General features: G+C 47.0%; 1 protein-coding gene across 1 annotated transcript in view; it reads left to right on the forward strand.

Moving 5' to 3' along the window:
- Positions 1-27,041, forward strand: part of Pcnx2 (pecanex 2) — a 153,726-nt gene that overhangs the window by 86,874 nt on the left and 39,811 nt on the right. The window contains exons 20-23 of the mRNA XM_052167115.1: positions 4,401-4,542; positions 5,277-5,454; positions 11,699-11,807; positions 16,544-16,673. Coding sequence (XP_052023075.1) covers positions 4,401-4,542; positions 5,277-5,454; positions 11,699-11,807; positions 16,544-16,673 — 559 coding nt within the window. The remainder of the gene's footprint in view (positions 1-4,400; positions 4,543-5,276; positions 5,455-11,698; positions 11,808-16,543; positions 16,674-27,041) is intronic.

Genomic DNA, 27,041 nt, shown 5'->3' on the forward strand with positions numbered 1-27,041 from the left:
ATCACTGGGTGATGGTCACAGAGGAAGGGCAAAGTGCTGTGAGACAGCTATAGCTGTCCTCAGTCAGGAAAGGAGCAAAGAGTCCTAATTCAGATGTGAGGGGACTGAAAGGATCCACTGAAGAGGTGACATTAAACAGACCTGAAGAGAAGGTCAGTCAGCCTCAAAGGAGAACGAGACCTCCAGGCATAGGATGAGACACAGGAAACCCTGAACCAGAATGAGGCTATGGAGAAAATCAGTGTCATGAGCATTGAGATTGTCCTAAGCAGGGTCCAAGGGTCGAGCAGCCTTGTGATGTGTTATCATCTACGTTGGGAATGCAGCTGGTTTACAGAGAATGGAGAAAGGGCGGTGTACTGGCTGGTTTTGTGTGTCAACTTGACACAGGCTGGAGTTATCACAGAGAAAGGAGCTTCAGTTGGGGAAGGGTCTCCATGAGATCCAGCTGTGGGCCATTTTCTCAATTAGTGATCAAGGGGGAAGGGCCTATCCCCTTGTGGGTGGTGCCATCCCTGGCATGATAGTCTTGGGTTCTATAGGAGAGCAGGCTGAGCAAGCCAGGGGAAGCAAGTCAGTAAAAAACATCCCTCCATGGCCTCTGCATCAGTTCCTACTTCCTGACCTGCTTGAGTTCCAGTCCTGACCTCCTTTGGTGATCAACAACAACATGGAAGTGTAAGCTGAATAAACCCTTCCCTCCCCAACTTGCTTTTTGGTCATGATGTTTGTGCAGGAATAGAAACCCTGACTAAGACAGGTGGCATGTGGGTTGTCACCCAGAAGGACTTTTTAGCTGTAGTTCAGCCCAGAAGGACAAGGAACAGGAGTACCCATAGATAACAGATGGTCCATGCTGGGCACTAACTCCCAACACTCATTCCACTCAGTAGGGTTTCACCACCACAGATACCTCAGGGGTGACCCCTCAGTGCCCGGAGCAAAAAGCCTCAATCCTTCTATCCTCTGCTGGATCCTGAGCACAAGAACAGAAGATTGGTTTACAAAGTTTGGCAGCGTCCTGAGGGTTCCTGATTAATTTTTAATTATTAGGAAGACCATTGTAGTCCCGCAAGCACCTAACTAAAAACACAACCTGAAAACCCTTTAAGAAAATTTAAAGTCTTGAACCGAATGGAGCAGCCATAAACTTGTAAATGGCGTCATTATTTTGCATTCTGTTGCTCGAGGGGCCTCATATTCGGAGGGAAAGCGAAAGAACAATTCTCTGGTAATGTGTTTTTATGGTCTCTTTGCATATTGAGGATGTTCCAAAGAGGCAGTTATAAAATATGATCACACAGCTTTTATTTTTAACTGTGCCATGTGTGACCGCAGAGACAGTTGGGGACTGAGGACATGCGTTCATCATGTCATCTCATTTGCTAGCTTAGCTTTTTATTAGCTTTCTCTGGTTGCCTCACAAGAAAGGATCAGGTGAAAATTTCAGAATTCTGGACTTGGGCTTTTGTTTAAGCACCCCTTCCCTATTGCCGGTCAACTTCGATGTGCCCCTGTCTGCCCCCAATGTAAACATTCACGGTGTGATCCGTGGGCCCAGAGCTCAAAGCATCTCATCAGAATACATTACTGAGGTTGGCAGGATACTGAGACAGGCAGGAATTAAAATGAAATTAATTTTCCATCAGTAGGTAAGTAAACAGACACTGACCTCACAGCTTGGGAGCTGGGAGATCTCAGACCCACTTCAACTCTGCTGTTCCATAACAATTTCTCCCTCCCTCTCCCTCTCCTTCTTCCTCTCCATTTCCCTTCCTTCTCTCTCTTCCCTCCATCCCTCTTCCTCCTCCTCCTCCCCTTTTTTTCCCTTCCTCCTGCCTCACTGTATGTTTGTGTGTATATCTATGGTTCTATAAAATAATAGCAAATGTTTTACATAAACACAGTTGTCAGAGAAGCTTGGTGGCTTGGGCCTTTAATCCCAGTGCTCAGGAGATGTGAGACTGGTCTCTGTGAGTTCAAAGACACCCTAATCTACAAAGTGAGGTCTGGATCAGCCAAGGCTACATAAGACTCTGTTTCAAAAACAAACAAACAAACAAACATGACAACACAAAAAAATAAACCACCAACTCTCACCTTAAAGAGAATAGATCTTTATTCTGGAGCCAAACATGAAGGACCATGGCCCAACAGATTTGGGTTACCCCTAAATGGATACGCAAATGTGGTAAATGTTCTTGAGGATTTTACAGTAAGAACAAAGAATGTTGTAAATCAAGGCCCTCTCCTGATAGATGTATAAAGTAGCCAGTTAAAGTGAGGTAAGTGGACAACCTCCGCTGTAGGTCTCAGATGTTATCTATTGATTTTGAATTTGGTTCTTTGGGTTAATTTTTTTCCTGCATAAGTGAGACGGAATTCCTTCACTGCTGTCACCAGCATCTTCCTGGTGACAGTATGTTGTAAGGCCTGACATTGGCCATTCTTATTCTGTCTGTGTGGCCTGGCCTTTTGGGGGACGAGCTTCTTACAAAGTCAGGCAGTAGGAAGATCTTCTGGTGGTTTTGTGATCAAATATGTAGCAAAAACAATGTAAAGAAGAAGCAGAGGATTGTGGTCTACTGTGTTGGGGAGGCTGAGGAGGCTAGAGCAGCTCAAACACTCCGTGGGTGCAGGAGCTACCGACCATCAGGATCACGATATCACTGCGGCTTAAGAAAGGAGCTCTGGCCAAGCCCTGAAGTGGGCATCTCCTTCAAGGCCCCAGATACAATGATAGCTTCTGGTTAGCTACCACACTCCTAAAGGTTCTGCAACCTCCTGGAACAGCACCACCAACTGGGGACCAAGTGTGTAAATGCATGAGACTGTGGGGGCATTTCACATCCAAACCATAATAAACATTAACCCTCAACCTCCCTGAAACTCTTAACATCACAAACACATGGCTTAGAACAGCTATGGGAACTGTGGCTTCACAGTTATGCACAGGCACATGCATAGATACATAGACCCACACAAACACATGCAACCTTTACAACAACAGAGACACACAAAAAATAGGCACAAACATGAAAAGATAAAGACACAGACATGTACATAGGTAGACAGCCACGTAGATACAGACACACATGTGTGCATGTATACACACACTCATAACTCAGATGGTTGGGGCTCACTGAATGAGTCATTCCATTCTTACATATTTGACAAGGCTCTGGTGTCACGTTCAGAGCCATCTCTGGCTAGGTTCTCACTGGCCTTCCCTGCTTTCTATTCTTCTGTGATTAACTGAAGGCCATCAGCACCTGCTTTTCTTCTCCTGGTCTTTGGCCAGGCCCTCTCAGCTCACTGGGAAGACTTGCACCTCCCCCAGCCCCCATCTTTAATCACGCTTGTTGCCACACAGTGGAAAATACCATTTTCTAAAAGCAAATATGACAAGTTTTTGAAAACCTGCCATGCACACCCTTCCCCAGCCAGATGGTTCCCAACTCTCTCCAGCCTTGGCGCTCTGCAGTTTCCTGTGACACACTGTGGTGACACAGCTTGGATGTCTCTCCCTTTAAGGTTGTCATGTTTCTCTCTGAACTGGTGACAAATGTTGATAGAACTCTGCAATGTGTGTTCTGAAGCAGGGGGAATGAATCGTTTTTGATATGATGGCCTCAATCTGACACTGTTGATTTCTTATAAATGGAGAAATGAGGGGAAAATTATACAGAAATAAAAACAGCTGATCTTTCCAGAGATTAAAACAAGAAAGGAGAAGAAAGGAAATGAAAGGGGAGAGGAGGGGAGGGGAAGGGAGGGAAAAGGAGGGCAGAGGAGGGAAGAGGAAGGAAAAGGAGGGGAGCGGAGGGCAGAGGAGGGGAAGGGAGGGGAGGTAAAGGAAGGGGAGAGGGGAGGAGGGGAAAGAAGGGCAGAGGGGAGGGTACTTTCCTTCTTCTGTGTCTGTCATCCGTTATGAACTTGACTTTCCATGATTTCCCCTGTCTTAGTGGAGACTGATATCTTTTGTTTTCCTTTGTTATTCTTTACCACCGCCAGATAAAGGTATATATATATATATATATATAGAGAGAGAGAGAGAGAGAGAGAGGCTTGGCATTTATATGTCTTATTTACTGTAGAGAGAAGGGATTTCTTGACCAAGAGAGTAAAATATTGTGAGAACAAATAGAAGCAGGAGGGGGTGACAGGATGAGCTATGACCGTATTTTACCATCCATAAATCATATCTGAGGAAGTCAGCTGTCTTGAAAACACGGGTGCTGACCTGTGTGCTGTCCTCTGTGGCCTGGGCAGACTCTGAGGTGAGGTATGCAGCCAGCAGGGAGACCTGGGGCACCACACACAGCCTTGCTGCACCAGAAGAGCACGTGCTACTTGTCTGAAAGAGCCTCTACTCAGAGTGGGTTTTGTATTTCTTTCAGATATTGCTCATTTAATGTGGTTTGAGAGACTCTACGTGTGGCTACAGTGTTTTGAAAAGTATCTCTTGTACCCAGCCATAGTGCTGAATGCACTCACTCTCGATGCCTTCTCCATAAGCAACTACAGGAGACTCGGCACCCAGTAAGTGGATGACAGTTTATTCCCAAACTGATTTGGATCACAGTGGTTTCAGAACACTGATTGGGATTTCTCTGAGCAGTGTGCAGAAGCCAGTGTCACACGCCATGAGTACTGAGAGGAGCTAGGGTGGTTTTGTGCTCAAATCCAATCAGAGTAAGTGTTCAGGGACAGGGATGAGCTGATGACGCTCCTCAGGTGACAGGCTCAGTGTGAGGTGGAAATCCCAGGCTCTTCACCGTGGTGCTTCAAGCTTCACAAATTGCTCCAGATCATTTTCATTTAGCAAATATCATGCATGCTACGGGGAGGGGCGAGGCGGCCCTGCCATCACTTCCTGCGTTTACGGAGAGGTGCCTCATCATGTAAAAGGTGGACAGCAGAGACATGCCGCCATCAAGGTGCCTGCGTTCTTGCAAAGCGTGAGCCATGTTAAGGCCAAATCACTAGTTTCATAGATGTACAGCCACTACTGACAGACATAACATGTCTTCACTGGCAAAGAAGATGGGCCAAGGAGTCGGTTCATTCCGAGGCTCCGTTGAAGCTTTTTCACTGAAACCTCAGATGGTCACCTGTTCTCTGAGGCCCTGCTCCCTGTCTGCAGATGTGGACAGCGCAGGACCTCTGCACTGGCCTTCTGGGCCTGCACATGGCATTTACATAGTCTGACCTCAGGGGACCCTAGTGATTATATACCATCACATGATGTTGACCCGGCCTCTTGTTTTCCACAGCTGGGACATTTTTCTGATGATCACCGCAGGCATGAAACTGCTGAGGACGTCGTTCTGTAACCCTGTTCACCAGTTTGCCAACTTGGGTTTCACGGTCATCTTTTTCCACTTTGACTACAAGGACATCTCTGAGAGCTTCCTCCTGGATTTCTTCATGGTATCCATTGTCTTCACCAAGGCAAGTTTCCTTCATTTTCAGTGATGGAGACCGTGTGTCTCATGTCACCTGACTTTTCCTGGGAAAATTTAAAAGGAAAGGAAAATGCCTTCTCACCAGAAAGAGAAGAAGATACAGACAAACCAAAGTCAGGACGTCACTGAACATCAGCTTGATGGACCAAAGAACTTATTGGGGTTCTTAACAGAAGCATGGGAAACACACAGGCATTTACGCATCCCCCCACCCCCCAGAAACTTTACCGGATACTTGGAAGGAGTGGCACAGAGGTCTGGCAGGGCGGTACTCTTTCTTAATAGTTACCCACTACACTTCTCAGTCTCATGTGGACGTGCCAAGTGTTAGATCACAAAGTATGAAAAGATCTGGTGAGAGATGTGGACCCCACAGGGCTAGCTATCTGTGAGTAAGACGTGATATATTTCCAGGGGGGTATGCACAGCCACGTTCACGTTGTATAATGTTGGAGCTGGAACCCAGAGCTTCATGACTGTTAGACAACCATTCTATCAAGTGAGCTGCCTCCTGTGACCCTTTTGAACTATGGGTTAAAATACCAATGATTTCAGAATAACCCAAAGTAGGAACTTTCCTATTTTCCCTAATTGAAGGAGTGTTTAGGTTATTTGAATAAACAGCTTTAGGTTAGGATAATAGCTGAGGAGAGGGAGGGGCGCAGAGACAATGGGCAGAGAAACAGGCATCCTGTGGAGGATGAGATGGAGTCCTGGTCTATCTTGTCAGAAAGACTCTGCACTGAGGGGCAAGATTCTAACACCAAACATAGCTTTAAAGAAACAAGCGGCAATCCTGACACTGAGAAGCAGAGTCCCCCAGGAAGGGTCTGTCTGCAAGACCAAGTGCGGGGGTGTGTCACTCATGCTCATCTATGTAACGGTTCTTAAAAGTAGTAATAATGTGTCCTTCTCTTAATGTATGTCCCAGAGGCTTTCTAGAAACGTTCAGAGCTGGGTTTGTGGATAGCAATGCTTTCAGGAATCACTCACTGCACGGATATATTGGCAGATGATATAACCTTAACTATGGGAGAACAGAGGTGGATGATTCTCATTGGCCTATCAGCTTAGCTGAACTGGTGAGCTCTTGGCTTTGTGAGAGACCTTGCTTCAACACACAATAGTCAGAGCACTTGAAGAAAGACTCCTAACTTTCATCTCTGGCCTCTGACCACACTCATGTATGCTTGCCAATACCACACACACACACACACACACACACACACACACACATCCCTATGTAATATAGGAAGGAGAACATGCTTACCTAACTTGCACAAACATGCTTACCTAACTTGGCCCTGGGTTTGATCTCCAGGACCAGTCAAGTCAAGCATGGTGCCACGTAGCTATAATCCTAGCACTAAGGAGGTGGAGGCAGGTGGATGAAAAGTGTAAGGTCATTCTTGGCTACTTCAAACTCTTTATAAGAGTTGGAAGACCAAGAAACCCCTTGTGATGCTCTGGGATCTGCCTGCTCCACCCAGATCTGGGTCACAGTAAGTTGTGTGGGGAGGACACTTGGTGGCTAGGAATATTTGATCATAAGGAGACCAAAGATGTCACCATCCTTGCACAACATCCCGCTGGCCCTCGGATGTACATTAGCATCACTTTGTCTTAGTAACATTTGCAAGAGGGTTTGTATGGATGACCCGAGAGAACCCCGCCATCCCCTAACACATTAAATGGGAAATTCCACAGACCATTAGTTCAGCGAACATGCTTTCGCCACTCCGGAAATTAAAATTAATGGTGAGGCTGTTTCGTGGTGATTGTTTGAATAATTGCTACCGAGCCCATGATGTGCAGCCTTGCTACGGAGGAGGACCAGAGTTCATGTTTAAGGTCTCTGCAGCAATCTCTAAATGGCATTTCCTTGTATTTCGTGGGTATGGGTAGATAATCTTATTTAAAATAAAAGGCCTTTTAAAAATAGAGTTCAGGCTTTTACAAAAGAATTTATTCAGAACACTTTGTTCAAAAAGCAGTTAGTGGACTAGGAAGAGGAGAGGGCTCAACTGGTAAAGATCTTACCACATGAGCATGAGGATCTGAGTTCGGATCCCCAGGACCTGCATGGAAGCCAGGTGTCAGGGCATGCACCCGGAACTGCAGTTCTGCTCGGGTGCTGGGAAGACTGACTGACCAGCAGTGAGCACAAGGTTCAGTGAGAGACCTGAGGAGGTCACATGACATTGACCTACATGTGTACAAATGTGCACACACCTGAACATGTATATACACATATCACACACAAGAAGCAATGAAATTCCTATGGGTGCCAACCTCGGTCCCAGGGTTATCCATGGCCAATAGTGCGGGTGTGAACTCAGCCCTGGCACTGTGCATGGGCAAGGAACCGCTCTGAACAGCCTGTCCCTCTTTGCAGCTTTGCTATCCATAGTCTTCAGTCTGTAAGAGGAAACTGAGGCATGAGAATACAGTGAGTTGTTGCATGGTCTCATAACAGCATGTGAGAGAGCTAGGTTTGTTCAGGTGCAGGCTCTCAAGCTAAGCCTGTACTTTGTGGTGCTGTCAGGTTAAGTCTAGGACAGGAGGCTATCCAGTAAGGAGGCATCCTACTGAAGCTTGCAGAAGTGGTGCCCAGTCAGCCTTCATGACTGGGAAGCGAAGGCACTGACCTTGTAGCTTTAAGGAGAAGGGAGGGTGTTGGGCACGTGAAATCCACAGAAGCTTCAAAAGGTGCAGAAATCTAGGTCAGGACATGTGCTGAGGGCTTCATGATGGCTGGGGGGTGCAAAGGTGTGGGGAGGGGAGGTATGTGTTCTGAACATCTTGAGGCAGAAGCAGGAGAGGCATCATAATAGGTCTGAGCAGGAGTGCTACCAAGTTAGAACTTTGTTTCTGTGACGACTAAACATTGGGACAGGTGTAGCTGGGCAGGAGTCGCATGCTTGTGACTCTAGGTTTTGTGTGTGTGTGTGTGTGTGTGTGTGTGTGTGTGTGATGTTTTGAAAGAAAGTGCTCCTATGCACCTCTGACTGCCCTTGAGCTCTGTATCTTTGAATCTCATCCTCTGGAGCCCCAGGATTTCAGGAATACCTCAACATCTCTTTTTGGAGGTTACCCATATGGTTCATGATAGGGGCTTGAATCTGTGTGGCAGAAGGGAGGAGGAGGAGGAGGACAGAAACATACTGGAAACCACTGGTGGACTCTTTGGGGAAGCCATGTAGGTAATCTGGGGGGAGAGGGTCTGTTGTTTCAAGTAGACACTGAGACCGTGTTTCACAGAAGCAGAAGAGGAGGGTCAGAGCTGGAGTATGGCAGGATGCACTCCTATGCAGGAGACTGGGGGGAGAATGTGGGGAGGTGGTTCTGGAGCTAGATTACTTTCTGTGCAGGCATTAGGACCTGAGCTGGAACCCCAAAACAACAGAAAAGTTGGACATGGTGTGTATGCCTGGAAACCCAGAGTAAGGGAGGCTGGCAGCTCTGGGGCTCAGTGACCCCTCAGCCTAGCTTATGTGGTGAACTTCAGGCCAATGAGAGACCCTGCCTCAAAATGAAGACCTAGAGCATTAGACAGTGCCTTGAAGAGGATACTCTGATTTTCTTTTGACTTCCACACTCACAACAAACATTCACATACATACATGTATACACACATGCATGTACACATGCATACATACATGCATACACACATGCATACACATATACATGCTTATACATGCACCACACATCCATGTGCATATACACATACACACAGGCACACATGCACACACGTGCACACACACATGCATATACACACATATGCATGCACCACAATATATAAAATAAAACAGGCTGGGAACCTCCACATGGAACGGCACATGTGGAGAAAAGTTCACACTTACAGATTACCCATGAAGTTCCCAGGCTGCTGAGCCTCTGCCTCTTCTCTTAATGAATTATCTATTTCTCTTATTATCCATGAATCCCTGTCAATTTTTGTTCGAGAACATGGGGAGTTGGAATGTTTGTCCAGAACATTCCAGCCCATTGTCTTAAACCCACATAATCCAGACATTAAGTCCTCCTCACATACTTTCTTTCTCAGGATCCATGGAAAGACAGGGAAAGAGACAGAAAGAGCTGACAGCAAGGAGCCCTGGCTTACCCAAGTTACCCCTATGCGCGCGCGCACACACACACACGCACGCACACACGCACGCACACACACACACACACACACACAAGACTTCTGTTTAGCATCCTGTATTAAGCTGGCTTTCATGATATTCATGAGGGAAGGGAGACACCAGGAGAGATGGGGGAAGAAAGAGGGGATGGAGCCCCAGGCACAATTAGCACAAGAAAGTGCTGGGTTTGGAAGCCTTCGACATCTGATTACTAGTTTTGCTTATGCGTAAATACAAACTGCTGTGCTAAGCAAAAAATAATTGTAATAGATTCATTTAATCACGATGCCGCTGTGCTGGACCCACAAGGGCTCCGCGCTCGCGGATGCACCCTCCCTGGGGCAGCCTCTCTAACTGCATGGCTGGGCCTGACCTACTTACTCGCTTCATGGGAAGGTTTCTGGAGAGCCTCCCAGGACACAGCCACCCTGGGAAAAATGGAACAGAGAAACTTTCCATCACCCAGGCCTGTGAGGAGAAAGGTGTGCATATCACTTAAGCAGGTCTTGTTCATGCTTGCAGTTTTCATGTAGACATGAGCCACAGCATGAATTCTTAGTAGCTACACTAAGAGTTCTCAACAGAGTGTCTGGGACGATGTAGGGCAGGGAGACTGGGCTTCCTGTGAACTTGAGATGGCATATTGAGCTGGTGAGGTGTCTCAGAGGGTAAAGGCAATTGCTATATGGGCCTGATCACCCAAGTTCAATCTCCGGAACCCATGTAAGAGCAAAGGAAAGAACTAACTATACATAATTGCTGTCTTCTGACCTCCACGGGTGCAGCATGGCATGTATGCATCCCTATATAGTGCACACATACACACACACACACACCCACACACACACACACAAACACTTTTAAATAATTACCATAAGATGAGACCTTGAACCGACAGGCCTTGGAAGAGCAAGGTCCTCTTGGCTTGTGCTGGGTTGTCTAGCTGCTCTAATTCTCCCTGCCCACCTCAGCATTCCTAAGCACTCTTTAACTGGCAGTTCGATAGGCGGAGCTATTTTCTCCAAGAACAGGCAGCTTCACAGATGAAATGAACTCATAAAAACCTGAGCAACAAACCAGCCAGAGAGACGGCTCAGCCGATACAGTATTACAGTATACAACCATGGCAGCCTGTGGTTCTACACAGGAAGCTGACTTGTACGTAGCTCATGCCTAGAACCCCAGTGCTGGAGAGATGGACTGGAGCGTTCCTGGGGCTCCAAGCCAGTGAGCAGTCTTGTCTTAGACAACAAGCTGGCTCAGTGAGTAGAGCATTTGACACGCAGCACGAGATGAAGATTTTGAGTCTCACCTGGACCCCACATGCATGCCCACCTGGGCACATGTGTAGATTTATACTCAAACAGGTAGACACACATGTGCACTACCACATAAAAGGAGACCACAGCTGGCAGAATGACACCTGAGGCTGACCTCTGTCTTCTCCATGCACACACATATGAGCATACACCCATACACACATGTGAAAACAAACACTCAAATCACACATACATGAACACACACAAAGACCCATACCACACACACATGTAAACACACACAAACACCCATACACATATTAGAGCATACAAATATGCAAACCCACACCATACACACACACACACACATGTGTACACAAGCACATGTAAAACATACACCCATACCACACACACACACACACACACACATGCATGTACACACACACACACACACACACAAACCTGAGACACATCAATGACACTGGAATTTGTACACATCAACGACACTGGAATTTGTACAAATCTGCTAAAACGTTCTCCTGTGAAGAACAGCAGACGGAGTTATGATTATTGCTTTAAGAAAGGCAGCGTCACTGCCCACGCATGAACCTGCTGAGATGAACCAGCCAAGGCTTTGTTGACCTGTGGCCTCCGTAAAACATCATCAAATACTGTCTCGCATGGCCTGCAGGACGGATGATGCTGTGACACAGAAGCAAGCAGTGATCCCGTGGCCTCTACCCCACAGACGATGTCCTTAGCGTGACCTTGATGTGGTGACCAGGGATGGCTCTGCCTTCTCTAACCTGTCTCTCTTTGCTTTCAGCTTGGGGACCTGCTTCACAAGCTGCAGTTTGTCCTGGCCTACGTGGCCCCTTGGCAGATGGCCTGGGGCTCTTCCTTCCACGTGTTCGCCCAGCTCTTCGCCATCCCTCGTATCCTTTCTTCTCGCTCTCCCCTGCCAAGCTGAAGTTGGCATCTTACAGACAGGCGCTCTCCACTGACCCGGCAGTAACAGCACAGTCCGATTACATTTTAATGTGTGTAGGAGAGGCACTCCGGGCCCCCTCAGGCCACTTAACCTTAAAAGACATTGCGTAGTTCCAGACTCTGCCTGCTCCTCAGTACATGCACAATGGTTATTTTTACTTGTTTCAATATATACATATTTTATTTATTTAGTGAGAGGCACATGCCGTGGTGAAGGTCAGAGGGCAGTTTGTGGGAAATGGTTCTCTCCTTCCAACGTGTGGGGCCCAGGAACAGAATTCATATTGTCCAGCTGGCAGACAAGGACCTTTGCCCACTGAGTCATTTCGCTGACCCCAATTTTACATTCTTACAGCTTTCTGTTTCCTAACTCCAGATATGTAGTCACAGGGTTATATTTTTAAATGGAAAATAACTGATTAAATAATTGGGTCAACTTAGGCAAATTCGTACACATGTTTACCCTTAAATGTTATGGATAGGGTTAATAAATTCAATATATTATTTATTATATTGTAATATAATATACTTTTTATATCTACTTCATTAATATTACAAAATCTAGAATTAGATGCAAGTAGAATTACCCCGAAGTGCTTTTGGAGAGTAAAAAATAAATCATGGTTTCATTTTGTGGTTGCTGGGCAGACCTGGTTTCTGTACATTTTTAATGTGTTTCCACAATGATCATTAGCTTTAATTCCATTTAATTCAGCTCAGAGCAAATTGGAGAAGCCATTTCTAATGATCACATTGGCGCAGATAACTAAATTTAACACCCGAATGTAGAGAGACCTAGAGAAGTTGATTAAAGAAAGCGATTCATGGTGATGAACACCTGTAACCCTAGCTTTCAGGAGCAATGGGCAGGAGGATTGCCTACAGATAGGACCTACATAGGCCCAGGTCAGGAAGGCTATAAAACCAGACTCTGTCTCAAAATAACAAGATGAACAAAGAAGGCATCTCTTGAAGAGAGAGATGAATACAATTTTCTCGATGGACACCTAATATCTGTCCCTCAGAGTTTCCTTCCCCACTGATTTTAGATTTTCAAAACCCGTGTGTCTGAGCACGGAGGCTCAGACCCACTGACATCAGAGCCCCAGGAGGAACCTGTAAGGTGGTTAGATTCCTGGGCTCCGCACAACTTGGAGGATCAAACTCAGGTGGATCCTGAGACTGTGTTCAAGTTTTGTTTGTGTTGCCATGACAACCACTCTGCCGAAAGCAACTTGGGGGAGGAAAGGGTTTGTTTGGCTCACTTTCGGGGTTATGGGGGAATCGTCACTGAGGGGCAATTGAGGCAGAAACTCAAGCCATCAGTCCATCACACCCTCCATTAAGGCCAGTGAGAAGGGACTGCTTCCTGACCTGCTGGCTCTCACGGGCCGCTTTCTTCACACAGTCCTGCCCATGAAGTAGTGTTACGCACGTTTGGGTGGGTCTTCCCACCTCAGTGAACAGTCAAGGTGATCCCTCTCAGACGTACACACAGTACATCATGATCTGAACAATTCCTCCAAGTCTCTCCCCCTGGGTGAGTCTAGGTTCCTTCAGGATGAGAGTTAGAACAACCAGTACAGATGGGCACGGGAACTCACGGTTGTGTTGATGCTTTCTGGTGAAGGACCCTCCTCAGTCTAAACTCTGGCAATGTACTTTGGGTGCTGATTGTTGGTATGAACGAGGCTGGAAGCTTTATTCCCATGAAGATTTTATTTCAGATGGTTCACTGATGTTCCTCACAGGAAAGTTCTTACTAAACTTGAGGTCAGGACAGAAACATACTTGTGATAGTCTCTAAGTAATAATGTATTCTAGGTTCTTTAATTTTTTTAAAGTTATTAAAACATTTTTTAAGTCATCAATCACTTCTGGTTCTTAAAATCTTTCCTCTCCCTCCTGTACATTTATCCCTGAGGCTTGAGAGGAGGGTGTGACAAAGGCATGCGCTCAGGGCTGTGTACTCTGACGTCTCTCTGTCTCTCCACACATGGTCCAGTAGTTTCTCCAATGGAGTTTGAGAATTGCTTGATCTATGGGTATAGTAATATGTCCCTAGGGGCAGTTTTATTGCTGCATTCATTTAGCAGAAAAATAGCAGGTGTCCGTCCTATAGGACCAATGGTCTCTTTAGTCTCAGGTTCTTGGATTCATTAATAGTTTGAGGTATGAACTCAATCTCATGGAGTGAGTCTTAAATCCAATTTTTTAAAGTTGTTGGTTAGCCCCTCACACTTGTGCCACAGGTGTAACCACAGGCACATCTCGCAGACAGGTTATTGTTGTAGCTTGCCGGATTCACAGCTGGGTGGGTGAAATTGGATGATTACTTTTTCACAGCATGGTATATCCCTATTCTTAGACCTGTGTCAATACTTATAAATTATTTCAAAGGTTATTTGGTGGGATAAGCCAAGAAGAAAAAAGAAATGCTTGCAGTACCTTTCAACTGCTGGGCATTTTGTTTTCCTAAAGAGTCCTTTATATAAAGTAAGAGCAGGTGGAAAACTGAGGTGATTTCTTATTCTGATGCATGTTTAAAATTTCAACTTCCTAGCAAGCTTCTTACATGAAAATCACCAAAGCAGCCGGGCAGTGATGGTGCATGCCTTTAATCCCAGCACATGGGAGGCAGAGGCAGGTGAATTTCTGAGTTCAAGGCCAGCCTGGTCTACAAAGTGAGTTCCAGGACAGCCAGGGCTACACAGAGAAACCCTGTCTCAAAAAAAAAGAAACGAAAAGAAAAGAAAAGAAAAAATAAAAAGAAAAGAAAGAGAGAGAGAAAGAAAGAAAGAAAGAAAGAAAGAAAGAAAGAAAGAAAGAAAGAAAGAAAAAAGAAAATTATCAAAGAAAGACAGATGCATAGTCAAGGAACTATGGTGACTGTTTAAAGTGGGAATCGCTGATCCCTGCCATTTCACAGCTGGTGGCACTTCCTGTCAGTATCTGTGCACAATGATAAGTACATGGACCTCAGTTATTCCTCACAGCTCATGGCTTAACTGATATGGTTGCCTGTCCTGTACTTCCGCCCTGTTCACACCAGAACCCGTGTCATCTACTCAGTGAATCCCAGACAATCGAAGAAGCTGGTATGTAGCATGGGTTAAAGCCAAGTGCTTTGATTTGTAGACACCTTCTCTTAGGGCCTGGAGACTTTAGGGCTTAGGGAATCATTCAGTGACGTGTTGGCCTTGCAAGCACAAGGACCTGAGTTGGCCTCGAGGACTCATTTAACAGACTGATTGTGTTGGTAGGCATGAGTGACCCCAGGGATGGAGAGGCAGAGGCAGGGAGATTCCTGGAACTCACTGGCTGGTTGGCCTGGCAGCCCGCTCGGTAAACTCCCAGTCAGTGGGAGCTCCAGTCAATGGGAGACCATGTCTTCAAAAGTGAATTGTCAGCATCTGAGGAAAGACACTCAGTACTAAGCTCTGGCCTTCACATGCATGTACACCCAAGTACAAACATAGGCACACGTGCGCGTGTGCACACACACACACACACACACACACAAGAAATGAAGTCATATAGGATCCATATTGCCATCTTTTCCCTAAAACCAGTCCTTTAGTGATATCATTTATTCCCTTCTGCTAAGACAAGGCCTTTCAACTGCCCCTGTGCTGGCCCTTGCTTCCGAAGCCTCTCCTTGTCCACAGACCTCTTCATTCTTGTTTGGTGATGAAGGTCGGGACTCTTAGCACCTGGAGTCCGCGTGAGATGAAGGGTGGAGATGCTGGGTCTACATAACGGTCCAGAAAAAGCTGCAAGGTCCGTAAATGTCCGCCTGGATCCCACCTAATTGCCAAACGTTAATTATCTCATCACCCTATTAAGAAACTCGGGCTCCATCCTGCATCGAGAACAGACTCATTTGCTGTGTTTTAGAACTGAATTAACTCTCCAGCCAGCAGAGCACTGGTGGGTAAATGTCTTCTCCAGTTCCAACATGTTTCCTCCCTTGCTACCTCTATTGGCGTGCGAGATTCCAGCCTCTAGGGAGAGAAGCTCGCCCTATAAACGTGTGTAGGCACTGCGCCCAGCTATCATCTCCCCATAATTAGACTACAGTCTAAACGTGCATGGTGGGGAGGCGGCTTCCCACCACCCTGCCCCCGCATCCCTTTAAGCTCCTAATGATTTTTGTAAAGTGTTTAATGATTGGTGTTGAAGATTTCATCTTAATTGTACTTTTCACAGGTCACCTGCCTTGTAAGCTAACCTTTTGCCCTTTCTGTTGGGAGGAGCCAAGAAGGCTTTGGGTGACCTCTGCGCTACAGTCCTGTCCAGAGTCTGTTTGTGCTATTAGTGACGGTTCAGCTGAATACTTTCATCCGTTGCCCCTCAGAGAATCTTCATTCATTCCCTTCCCCCACCTTCCACCACACCTCCCTAGAGTTCCCAGCTTGTTTATTTTGATTTTGTGTGTGCCTGTGCATGTGTACGTGTGCACACGCACACATATGTGTGACACTCAGAGGTCAGTTGTTGGTGTCTGTATTGATAGCCTCCTTGTAGCCTAGGCTGGCCTTGAATTCTTGATGTAGCTAAGGACGAATGTTAACTTCCATCCCTGGGATTGCAGATGTGGGACATCGTGACTCATGGAATGGCGTTTAAAACCCTGGTGATGACAGACAGCATGTATTCTGCCTTAACCCTATCCTCTCAGACTCCGCCATGCTTTTCTTCCAGACGTTCGCCACCTCGATCTTCTCCACGCCCCTGAGTCCGTTCCTTGGGAGTGTCATATTCATCACATCCTACGTCAGGCCGGTGAAGTTCTGGGAGAGAAGCTATAAGTAAGAGCTTAAACATCACTGCTAAGTTGCTATATTCTGTGTGTCCCAGCACTTACTCCCTGACCCTCTGGATTATTTTGAACTGTTTACATCCTCTGTACAAGGGGTCTCACCCAGGCTCCCGAGGCTCCCCAGTTCACGGTATGAATCTGTGATCTGCTGCTGGTGCGGTGTGAATCGGCGATCCACTGATCCTGTGGTATGAGACAATGGTCTCCAGGTCTGGTATGAAGTAGGGTCCAGCTGTTAATCGTAACTAGAGAGCTGTGAAGAGAAAGAGTTGCACAGCCGGTTCTTAGCTGCTGGCCTAAGAGATGTGATGGGCAGGCCATGGCCCGTGTGCTTTGATGTGCCGGGATTGCCTGTAGGGAAGCTCTCTTCTTCCTTTATTACATCCCTCTGTGAGAGTCAGAATCTCAGCATCCTTGTATGATGCCTCTGCCAAGTCCACTCCCCACAGCTCTGCATAGACAGGAGCACCGCAGAACCTGCAGAACACATTAGGCAGGAGACCATGCCTTCCAGGTTTACCTTTCCCTCGACCGTTTGAACCAGGCACCAGATTCTCCGTGGGTGTAGTGATGGAATGGGGTATTTTGTCATTCTTACTTGATAATAGGGATGGAAACTGAAGCTCAGAACATGGCTGTGTTCAGTCTACTGTTCTTCGTTAGGGGCAGAAACAAATGCTGGTACAATGGCTTACTGAGAAGTAATTGTTTTTCTTCCTGAAACTGGGTCTAGTGTGTGCCTGGGCTGGCTTCACAATCCTTTTTTTTTTTTTATTAATCATTTTATTTGTTTACATTTCAAATGACATCCTCCTTCCCGGTTACCCCTCCACAACCCCCCCCATCCTTCCTCTCCCACCTCTCCTTTGTCTCTCTGAGGGTGCTCCTCCACCCACTCACCCACTCCCACCTCACAGATGCTCTAGCATCCCCCTATGCTGGGGCATCAAGTCTCCACAGGACCAAGGGCCTCCCCTCCCATTGATGTCAGATAAGGCCATCCTCTGCTACATATGTAGCTGGAGCCATGGCTCCCTCCATGTGTACTCTTTGGTTGGTAGTTTAGTCTCTGGGAGCTCTTGGGGGGGGGAGGCATCTGGTTGGTTGGTGTTGTTCTTCCTGTGGGGTTGCAATCCCTTCAGCTCCTTCAGTCCTTCCCCTAGCTCTTCCATTGGAATCCCCAGCTCAGCCCAATGGCTGGCTGTGAGTATTTGCATCTGTATTAGTCAGGTGCTGGTAAAACCTCTCAGGGAACAGCCATACCAGGCTCCTGTCAGTAAGCCCTTCTTAGCATCAGCAATAGTGTCAGGGTTTGGTGTCTGCAGATGGGATGGATCCCTAGGTCGGGTGGTCTCTGGATGGCCTTTCCTTCAGTCTCTGTTCCATTTCTTTTGTCCCTTTCTTTCCTTTGGACAATCCTTATATAGCTGCAGACATTGGATTTCTGATCATCTTCCCGTTCTCCCTCCCTGGTGCTGTGCTTACAGGCTAGAACCCTCTTTATGTAGTGCTTAGAATCAAGCCAGGGTCTCATGCATATCAGGCAAGCCCTCTCCTATCTAAATCCCTAGCCCTCGCTGCATGACCTCAAAGACCTCTTAGTGAATTGTTGGGGGTGGGGCACGTGAATCTTGAGGACTGCCTGCAGGAGAGGAGAGCTGTGAGCCAGGCCACCATCTTGGGCAGAGGCCTTGCTCGGCCGTGCCATGCCTACACTTGGCAGAACCCCGGTATTTTGCTTTGTGCCTTTTTGTGGCTTGGAGGTTGGTCTGAAGGTAGGAGACCATGGCTTCCAGTTTCTGCTGTGAGGCAATTTGTTTTAAATATAAGCATGTGTCCTGGGAGAGGGAGGGGGGCACATGGGTTAAAGCCCTTCAACTCTGGCAGCCTCAGGTCTTTCCCCGCTTGTCAGTAAGATGCAAGCGACAATGGGACCTGTTTCATCGATGCAAGCAAGGAGAAAATAAGTCACCATCTTAGCACACATTAAACCCCATGTACATACAAGCCAGCATGATCCTCCAGGCAGGCTAGTGTGTCCAGGCTACAGGGAGTCTCACTGCCACCAAGGCTGAGATGTGAGGTTGGCCTGACTAAGCACACTTCCTACAAGATAAGGTTCAGGGGACCCTAACTGGGGAAACTACCTTTCTTCCCCCTTCTATCCCTGCCTCCCTCCCTCCTTTCTTCCCTTCCTTTCTCCTTTTTTACTTTCTGCGATGTTCAGTTTTTGAGATAGTGTCTGTATTAGTCATCATCTGAACAGACATCATGACCAAGGCAATTCTTATAAGGACATTTGATTGGGGCTGGCTTACAGGTTCAGTCCAGTATCAAGAGCATCCAGGCAGGCATGGTGCAAGAGGAGCTGAGAGTTCTACATCTTTATCTGAAGACTGCTAGCAGAATACTGACTTCCAGGCAGTTAGGAATAGGGTCTTAAAGCCCACACCCACAGTGACACACCTACCTCCAACAGGGCCACACCTCTAAATAGTGCCACTCCCTGGGTCAACCATCACAGTGTCTTAGCCCAGCCTGGGTTCTAACATGATCCTCCTGCCTCAGACTCCCAGGTATTAGAATCCCATGCTCATGCCACCGCGTCTGGCTCCTTTTCTTAAGTTCAAGGCAGGAGCTTTGGAGCTGTCACTACAGTGCATCTGTGTCCCTTGAAGGGGATGCAGGGAGGGACCTGCTCACTGCAGCCTACAGTCCATCACTCCATAGTTTCTGTGACCCTGCTCATGAGGCTCTCGGACAAATAAGGGCATCTTTTCTACCTGGTGTCATTGTTTCTGAGGTGTGGGTCATGTGATGAGGTGTCCCATTTCTGTGACAGCTCTGCCAGACTCTGCTGGGCCACCCTAGGTCTGGCACTGGTCATAACAGCTGCAACAGAAGCAGGGCCAGAATGGCAGGAAAGGCAGGGACCAAAATCCTCGGCTTTCCAAGTTTAGAGATTCCCTTTTCATGTCTACAGCCACTTCAGCCTTGACAGCTACTCCGTACAGGCTCATTTTCCTCATTTGACAGGGCTTACCAAGGAAACCCTGGCAAAACTCATGGTTTATGTGAGGTCATGAAACCAGTGAATAGCCCGGCCAGAATGTAAACCCAAAGCTGCCCTTCTGGTCCCTGAGCGCTTCCTGTTATGTACCGAAGCCTCTCACATAACACACACCTATTTTTTTTTTTCTTTTAAGATTTATTTATTGTATGTAAGTACACTGTCACTGTCTTCAAACACACCAGAAGAGGGCGTCAGATCCTATTACAGATGGTTGTGAGCCACCATGTGTTTGCTGTAATTTGAACTCAGGACCTTTGGAAGAGCAGTTGGTGCTCTTACCCACTGAGCCTTCTCTCCAGCCTCTCCATCACACACACATATTCTGTCTGTCTGTCTCTCTCTCTCTCTCATAACACATGAACATACAAAAACAGACATGAACAGTGTACATGCAAAGACAGTACAGACACAGAGAGCACATACATATAGAACATACACTCTGAACTTACACATAAACACATTCATACAGAGAGAACACTTGTCACACAAAATGCACACATATATGCGGAGAACACAGAAAGAACATGTACACTCACACATGCATGTGCACACCATGTGCACACCACTCAGCAATATTCTTCCCAGCCAGCCTTAGGCCCAAAAGGAGCATATCTGGAAGGAGAGGTGTGGACCTTCTTTCCCTGGTTGCCACACTTCAGGGGAGACCTGAAGCACCCTGGACACTCCAAATAGCGGCAGGAGAGCTCTGGGCAGACGTGGCCTCTGACTTCCTTGAGACCCTCAGATGAGCTGTTGCTGGGTGACTTTACCCCAGCTCATCTTCACCGTCCCAATGCTAAGCTGTCAAGCCTGTGATTACTGTAATGTCATGTAGGAACAGTGCCCATCTTCAGGTTGGTGTGGAGCACGGTGAGGGGCCACAGTGCAAGGTCCAGGGGAGTTGTCAGTTTGTAAGTTCATTTGTCCCTGTTCCCAAGAGGAATGTCCGGCTCTTCCGTGTGTCCTCCACTCAGGTGCCAGAAGTCAGGGGAGCAGGGTTGTGGTTCTGAAGACCTTCAGAAACACTGGCTGTCTGAGGGCTTCGAAAGGGGTCACACTAGGGAATTCTGATGTAGTTTTCCCTACATGGGTGGTTGGGGAGATTCCTACTCCCACCCTGTCCTTCCTGATTCAGAGTGTGTCAAATAACTGCAACCCGTCTGTAAAAGGGGAGGCTGCAAAGCACCTTCCTCTGGGAAGGGACTCAGAGGTACGTTCAGATTTATGGGGCTTGAGTGGTATGAAAATACATATACATGGCTTTAAGGGTTCTGTTTGTCTCCGCCCACACCATCTCTATGTTCATGTAGTGAACCCTCTCACCTCAGACTATGGAGGGAAGAGGCAGGACATTTTAGAAACCATTAGATGAACCGTGGTGAATGGATTTGGCCCTTCTTTCAAGAGACCCTGGAGAGCTTTCTGGGTCCCTCTCTACTGTAAGATCACAGTGAAAACTTGGCCATCTGTGGTCCAGAAGGAGCCTCTACCAGAACCTGGTCTCACTGGTACCTTGGCCTCAGACCTATAGGCTGCAGTGCTGTGAACAATAAATCCCTGGTCTTTGTGAGTAGCTGGAGGTCCAAGGAGGCTTAGTGACAGGATACAAGTGCCGGCCTGCAAAAGAGGCATAGTTAAAGATTCCAAGGCTTAGCTTCCACAAGGCCATAGGGGAGACATAGTGAGCCCTGAGAGATACCAGATAGAACGGGATAAAGTCTGAACAAAGAGTGAGGGCCAAAGAGAACTTTAAACTCAACAAACCTCAGCTTAATATGATGACATGTGGGAGAAATCTAGAGGGTCTGCATATTTTGGTCACACTGATCACACTGGTTATACTGGTCACACTGATCACACTGATCACACTGGTTACACTGGTCACATTGATCACACTGGTCACATTAATCATACTGGCCACATTGATCACATTGGTCATGCTGGTCACACTGATCACACTGGTCACACTGATTACATTGGTCATGCTGGTCATGCTGGTTACACTGGTCACACTGCCCACACTGGTCATGTTAATCATACTGGCCACATTGATCACATTGGTCATGCTGGTCATGCTGGTTACACTGGTCACATTGATCACACTGGTCGCATTGACCACACTGGTCACATTAATCACACTGGTCACATTGCCCACAGTGGTCACATTGATCACACTGATCACATTGGTCATGCTGGTCACGCTGGTTACACTGGTCACACTGGTCACACTGCCCACACTGGTCACATTGATCACACTGGTCACACTGCCCACACTGGTCACATTACTCACACTGGTCACGCTGGCATCAGGCCAAGCAGGGAAGAGGCAGATAGTGAGACTGTGGACAGCAGGCCCAGTTCAATATGAAGCAGGATGTGAAGTCTGGAGTCCACAGGCCCCAGGCAGAGAGCAGGTATGTCAGAACTGTGGGATGCAGAACACTTGGTAGAAGGGGGACATGATGGTTCTACCTTATAGTCACACAGTGAGAGTCAGAATCGACGTGGAAACCTCCCTCCGGGCATGTCTGTGCTGGAGCTTGTAGAGGTAATAGAAGTGAGGATATCCCCTGTGGACTGCGGACTGCACAGAAAGGAGAAAGCAAGCTGAGCACGAGCGCTCGTCTCTCTCTTCCTCCTCACCGCGGATGCCACACGTGTGACCAGGAGCCTCACACTCCTGCCACCGCGCCTCCCCGCCATGGCAGACTGTCCCCTCTGTGAGTTGAACTAGACTCTTTCTTCTGTAACTTGCTTGTGTCAGGTGCCTTGTCTCAGCACTGAACAAGGTTACCTAGCTCAGGGTATCCACCACTTCCCCCTGCTTTGGCAATGTGGGGTGCAAGCTCAACACTGAGACAACCCTCTGCTATCACAAGACAAGAAGAGGCCGTTATGAACTGGCTGAAATGTTCATGACAGGCTCCTATGTCTGAGCAGTCACGAGACATGCAAGACTCAGGAGGCCTCTACGAAGGTGCCGTAAAGAACGGGTGGGTGACTGGGAGAAGCACATTGCATCCAGGGGCTCGGCAATCCCGAGTCGCCACTCACCAGGGTGGGATTTTTGTGGTGTTACTGTCTTTGGGTCACCTATGCCTGCGTAATATACCACTCATGTTCTCGAAAATAATCCGAATCCAACCCAGTGGCTCACCAAACTAGAGTAGAGGGAAACTGTTTCTCTGGTCTGGTGAAATGTTCACACATCTCTCTCCAAGCCCTGGATTCTTTTTGCCTTGAATCCCAGGTCTAAGTCTGATGGAGCGAAGCAGCGAGCTGGACCCATCCCTACCTCATACCCCCAGCTCCCACACAGCCCTCAGGAGCAGGCTTGACACTCGAGGTTAGGCCATCAGAAACTGTGTGGCTGCTTCCTATCCTTCGTGCTACGGTGTGTGATTTTCTTGGAATCGGTTCCGTTTTGCTGAGTGGCGAAAGTGCTTGAGAAGTGCAGAGTTGTGAAGGAGGCCGTGCGCGGGATTGTGCACAGAGCCAAATGTGCCCACCTGCTCTCCAGCTGTCTGGAGCTGCTGACTCTTCAAGGACACCAGGTTACTGGGCCTCGGGAGGGACTCCAGGTGATGCACGGCTGAGAGAGGTGCAAGGCTGGGACAGCTGCAGGGGAGGTCTGTTCTGAGGCAAAGCAGCCGGAGAGGGGACTACAGCTTTTCCATTGTTGAGACCATGGATATGAGACTGCTCTGTGCCAAGCAAAGAAAGACCTCGAATAAAGTACTCAGACGTGGGGAGGGAGGGAGGAAGATTATAGGTGTGTGGTATATACACGTGTGCAGAGGTTCAAGGAAAACTTCAGGGTTTGTTCTTCAGGAGACATCCATCTTGGTTATTTGAAACTCTCATTGGCCTGGATCTTACCAAGGAGGGCTACCCTGGCTGGCCAGCCTACCCCAGCGATGTGCTTGTCTTTGCCTCTCTGGTGCTGGCATTACAAGTGTATGTCACCAGGCCTGGGTTTTTGAAATGTACCCTCTGGGGAATGAACTCAAGTTCCCTGGGTTTTCAAGACTATTGTCTTACCAACTGAGCTATGCCCCAGCCTGAGATACACAGCTTTTAAAGCTACACTGTCTTAAACCCTCTTATTGCATGTTGTAAATATATACAGGACAAGAGGATTATTGGACATGTCCCAAGTGCCCAGTCAATTAGAACTCCCTAAGGCCTAAAACTGGTTTTTGTTGTTGTTGTTGTTTTGTTTTGGTTTGGTTTGGTTTTTGTTTAGCTTGTTGAATTCTTTTTTTTTTTTTTAGTGTTCACATGTACTGTTATTTTATTTTTATTAGATATTTGCTTTACATTTCAAATGGTATCCCCTTTCCGCATTACCCCTTTGAAAACCCCCATCCCATCCCCCCTCCCCCTGCTCACCATCCTCCCCTCCCCCAATTCCTGACTTGCATTCCTCCAAGGCCTAGAACTCTTAGCAATACTAATCAGAGTCCCCACTAGAGGAGGCAAGTGTCACCAAGACTCAAAAGATGATGCAGGCCACACTGCTGGGGGCATCATTCTTTCTGCTAGAAGCAGAGTGAGCTGTGGGAAGGTCATGAAGTCATGAGGGTGAACTGGGCTTGCAGCTTTGTGTTCTAAGCTATTCCACAGAGTGCCATACTGCTCCTTTGAATTAGGACTTACTTGTGGACTTAGTTACCATTTGTATAGAGGAAAACATAACCCGTTTTGTCTTGTCACTTTGGAAACATTGTGTTAACACTCTCATTCCCCTCTCTCAAGACATCTCACAGACCCTCCTTCATGATTCTTGGTGATTTGGTTCATGTGTTCTTAATGACATGTATGTATGCGTGCATCCGTGTGTGAGCATGTGCTTGTGAGCACCAGCCTGGGGCCTCACTTCCTGCTGAGGCCAGGAGAAGGATCCCGTGTGCTGTGGAATTGCAGGCAGTTGTGAGCCAGTGACCGTGGTGCTGGGAATTGAACCTGGCTCTTCTGCAGGAGCTCATGCCCCTCTGAGCATCTCTCTAGCCTCCCTTCATGCTTTCGAAATGAGAAATGACCAGTAGCAGAATCATCAAAATGTGAGCTTTGGGGGATATTGTCTGACCATGGCACAGATGGCCCAGCACAGCAAGTCCCCTCGAGTGGTGAGTGTTACGTCAGACTGTGTTTGAAAGTCACTGCTTCTTGTTTCCGATTTCTATGTCATCACGGCACAGTTTGCTGCAGCCAGGGAGGACTTGGTGAGAAAACTTCACTCTGAGGTTTGGGGGAAAGAAAATTGTTTGGAGATTTTAAGGAGGATTCTTTGGGGGACCCAGAGAGATGGCTTGGTGGGCGAAGACCCTTGGCACCAAGCCTGATGACTCGAGTTTAATCCCAAGGACGAGGATGGCAGAGGGAGAGAGCCGACTCCTGGGAGTTCTCCTCTGCATACGCACAAACTGAATAAATGTAATAAGAAATTTTAAGTAAACTTATTTGGATAGAAAAATTAAAGGTGTTAGGGAACCCCCTTTGAGGAGGAGCTCTGCACACTGTAAGGCAGGCTTCTGTGGTGCAGTTTTCAAGAACGCCCATGGATTCTGCTCCCCGCCCCCATCCCACCATGGTCAGGGAACCACTCAAGGGGAAAGCCAAGAGGATGAGGAAGGAATGTGCCAGGTTTGTGTTGACCTTTGACCTTCTGTTCCTGGAGCTGGGAGTCGATACAGCCCATTTTAGTATCTGAAACATCCCATTTGAAGCAAATTTCCTTCTGATATTGTCAAAACTTTAAAAAAAAAAGTGTAACTCTTTTTTTCTGTGTAACTGAGTTACAGAACGTTGTCTTTTTAGATAGTATTTATCACAACTGTTTTGTTCTCTGCGGGCTTGTAGAACATTTACATAGAAATCTTATTGAAAATTAAATACCAATAAAAGTACAAAACAACAACAAAACAAAAAAAGAGACCAACCCCAGAACTTTCCCGGAAGCCCTGTGCAGGAACATCAGGGCCCATTTGGTCCCCAGCTCATGTGAGTCAGCGCTGGAAACTGGGAATCGCTGCCCAGCTTGCTCTTTCGGACCACAGTCATGCGTCTCTGTGGACCAGAGGTTCTCTAACGTGTTTATTTGTTCTTTCACAAGACAGAAAACCAGGGATAACAGAGATGAGACAGCTCTCCTCTCTGTACCCCATAAAAGTTTAGTAAACAAAAATACCAAATCCAGCATGCAGAAGGAAGTTTTTTCTTCTTTTTTTTTATTATTCGATATATTTTTATTTACATTTCAAATGATTTCCCCTTTTCTAGCCCCCCACTCCCTGAAAGTCCCATAAGCCGCTCCCTTCTCTCCCCCTGTCCTCCCACCCACCCCTTCCCACTTCCCCATTCTGGTTTTGCCGAATACTGCTTCACTGAGTCTTTCCAGAACAAGGGGCCACTCCTCCTTTCTTCTTGTACCTCATTTGATGTGTGGATTATGTTTTGGGTATTCCAGTTTTCTAGGTTAATATCCACTTATTAGTGAGTGCATACCATGATTCACCTTTTGAGTCTGGGTTACCTCACTTAGTATGATGTTCTCTAGCTCCATCCATTTGCCTAAGAATTTCATGAATTCATTGTTTCTAATGGCTGAATAGTACTCCATTGTGTAGATATACCACATTTTTTGCATCCACTCTTTTGTTGAGGGATACCTGGGTTCTTTCCAGCATCTGGCAATTATAAATAGGGCTGCTATGAACATAGTAGAGCATGTATCCTTATTACATGGTGGGGAATCCTCTGGGTATATGCCCAGGAGTGGTATAGCAGGATCTTCTCGAAGTGAGGTGCCCAGTTTTCGGAGGAACCGCCAGACTGATTTCCAGAGTGGTTGTACCAATTTGCAACCCCACCAGCAGTGAAGGATTGTTCCTCTTTTTCCACATCCTCTCCAACACCTGCTGTGTCCTGAATTTTTAATCTTAGCCATTCTGCCTGGTGTAAGGTGAAATCTCAGGGTTGTTTTGATTTGCATTTCCCTAATGACTAATGAAGTTGAGCAATTTTAAAGATGCTTCCCAGCCATCTGAAGTTCTTCAGGTGAAAATTTTTTGTTTAGCTCTGTACTCCATTTTTTAATAGGGTTATTTGGCTTTCTGGGGTCTAACTTCTTGAGTTCTTTGTATATATTGGATATTAGCCCTCTATCTGATGTAGGGTTGGTGAAGATCTTTTCCGAAATTTTTAGTTGCCGATTTGTCCTTTTGATGGTATCCTTTGCCTTACAGAAACTTTGTAATTTTAGGTACCCCTGACCTCAAGCAA

The sequence above is a fragment of the Apodemus sylvaticus genome, chromosome 21, assembly GCF_947179515.1.
Source record: "Apodemus sylvaticus chromosome 21, mApoSyl1.1, whole genome shotgun sequence".
In the NCBI taxonomy this organism is placed as follows: domain Eukaryota; kingdom Metazoa; phylum Chordata; class Mammalia; order Rodentia; family Muridae; genus Apodemus; species Apodemus sylvaticus.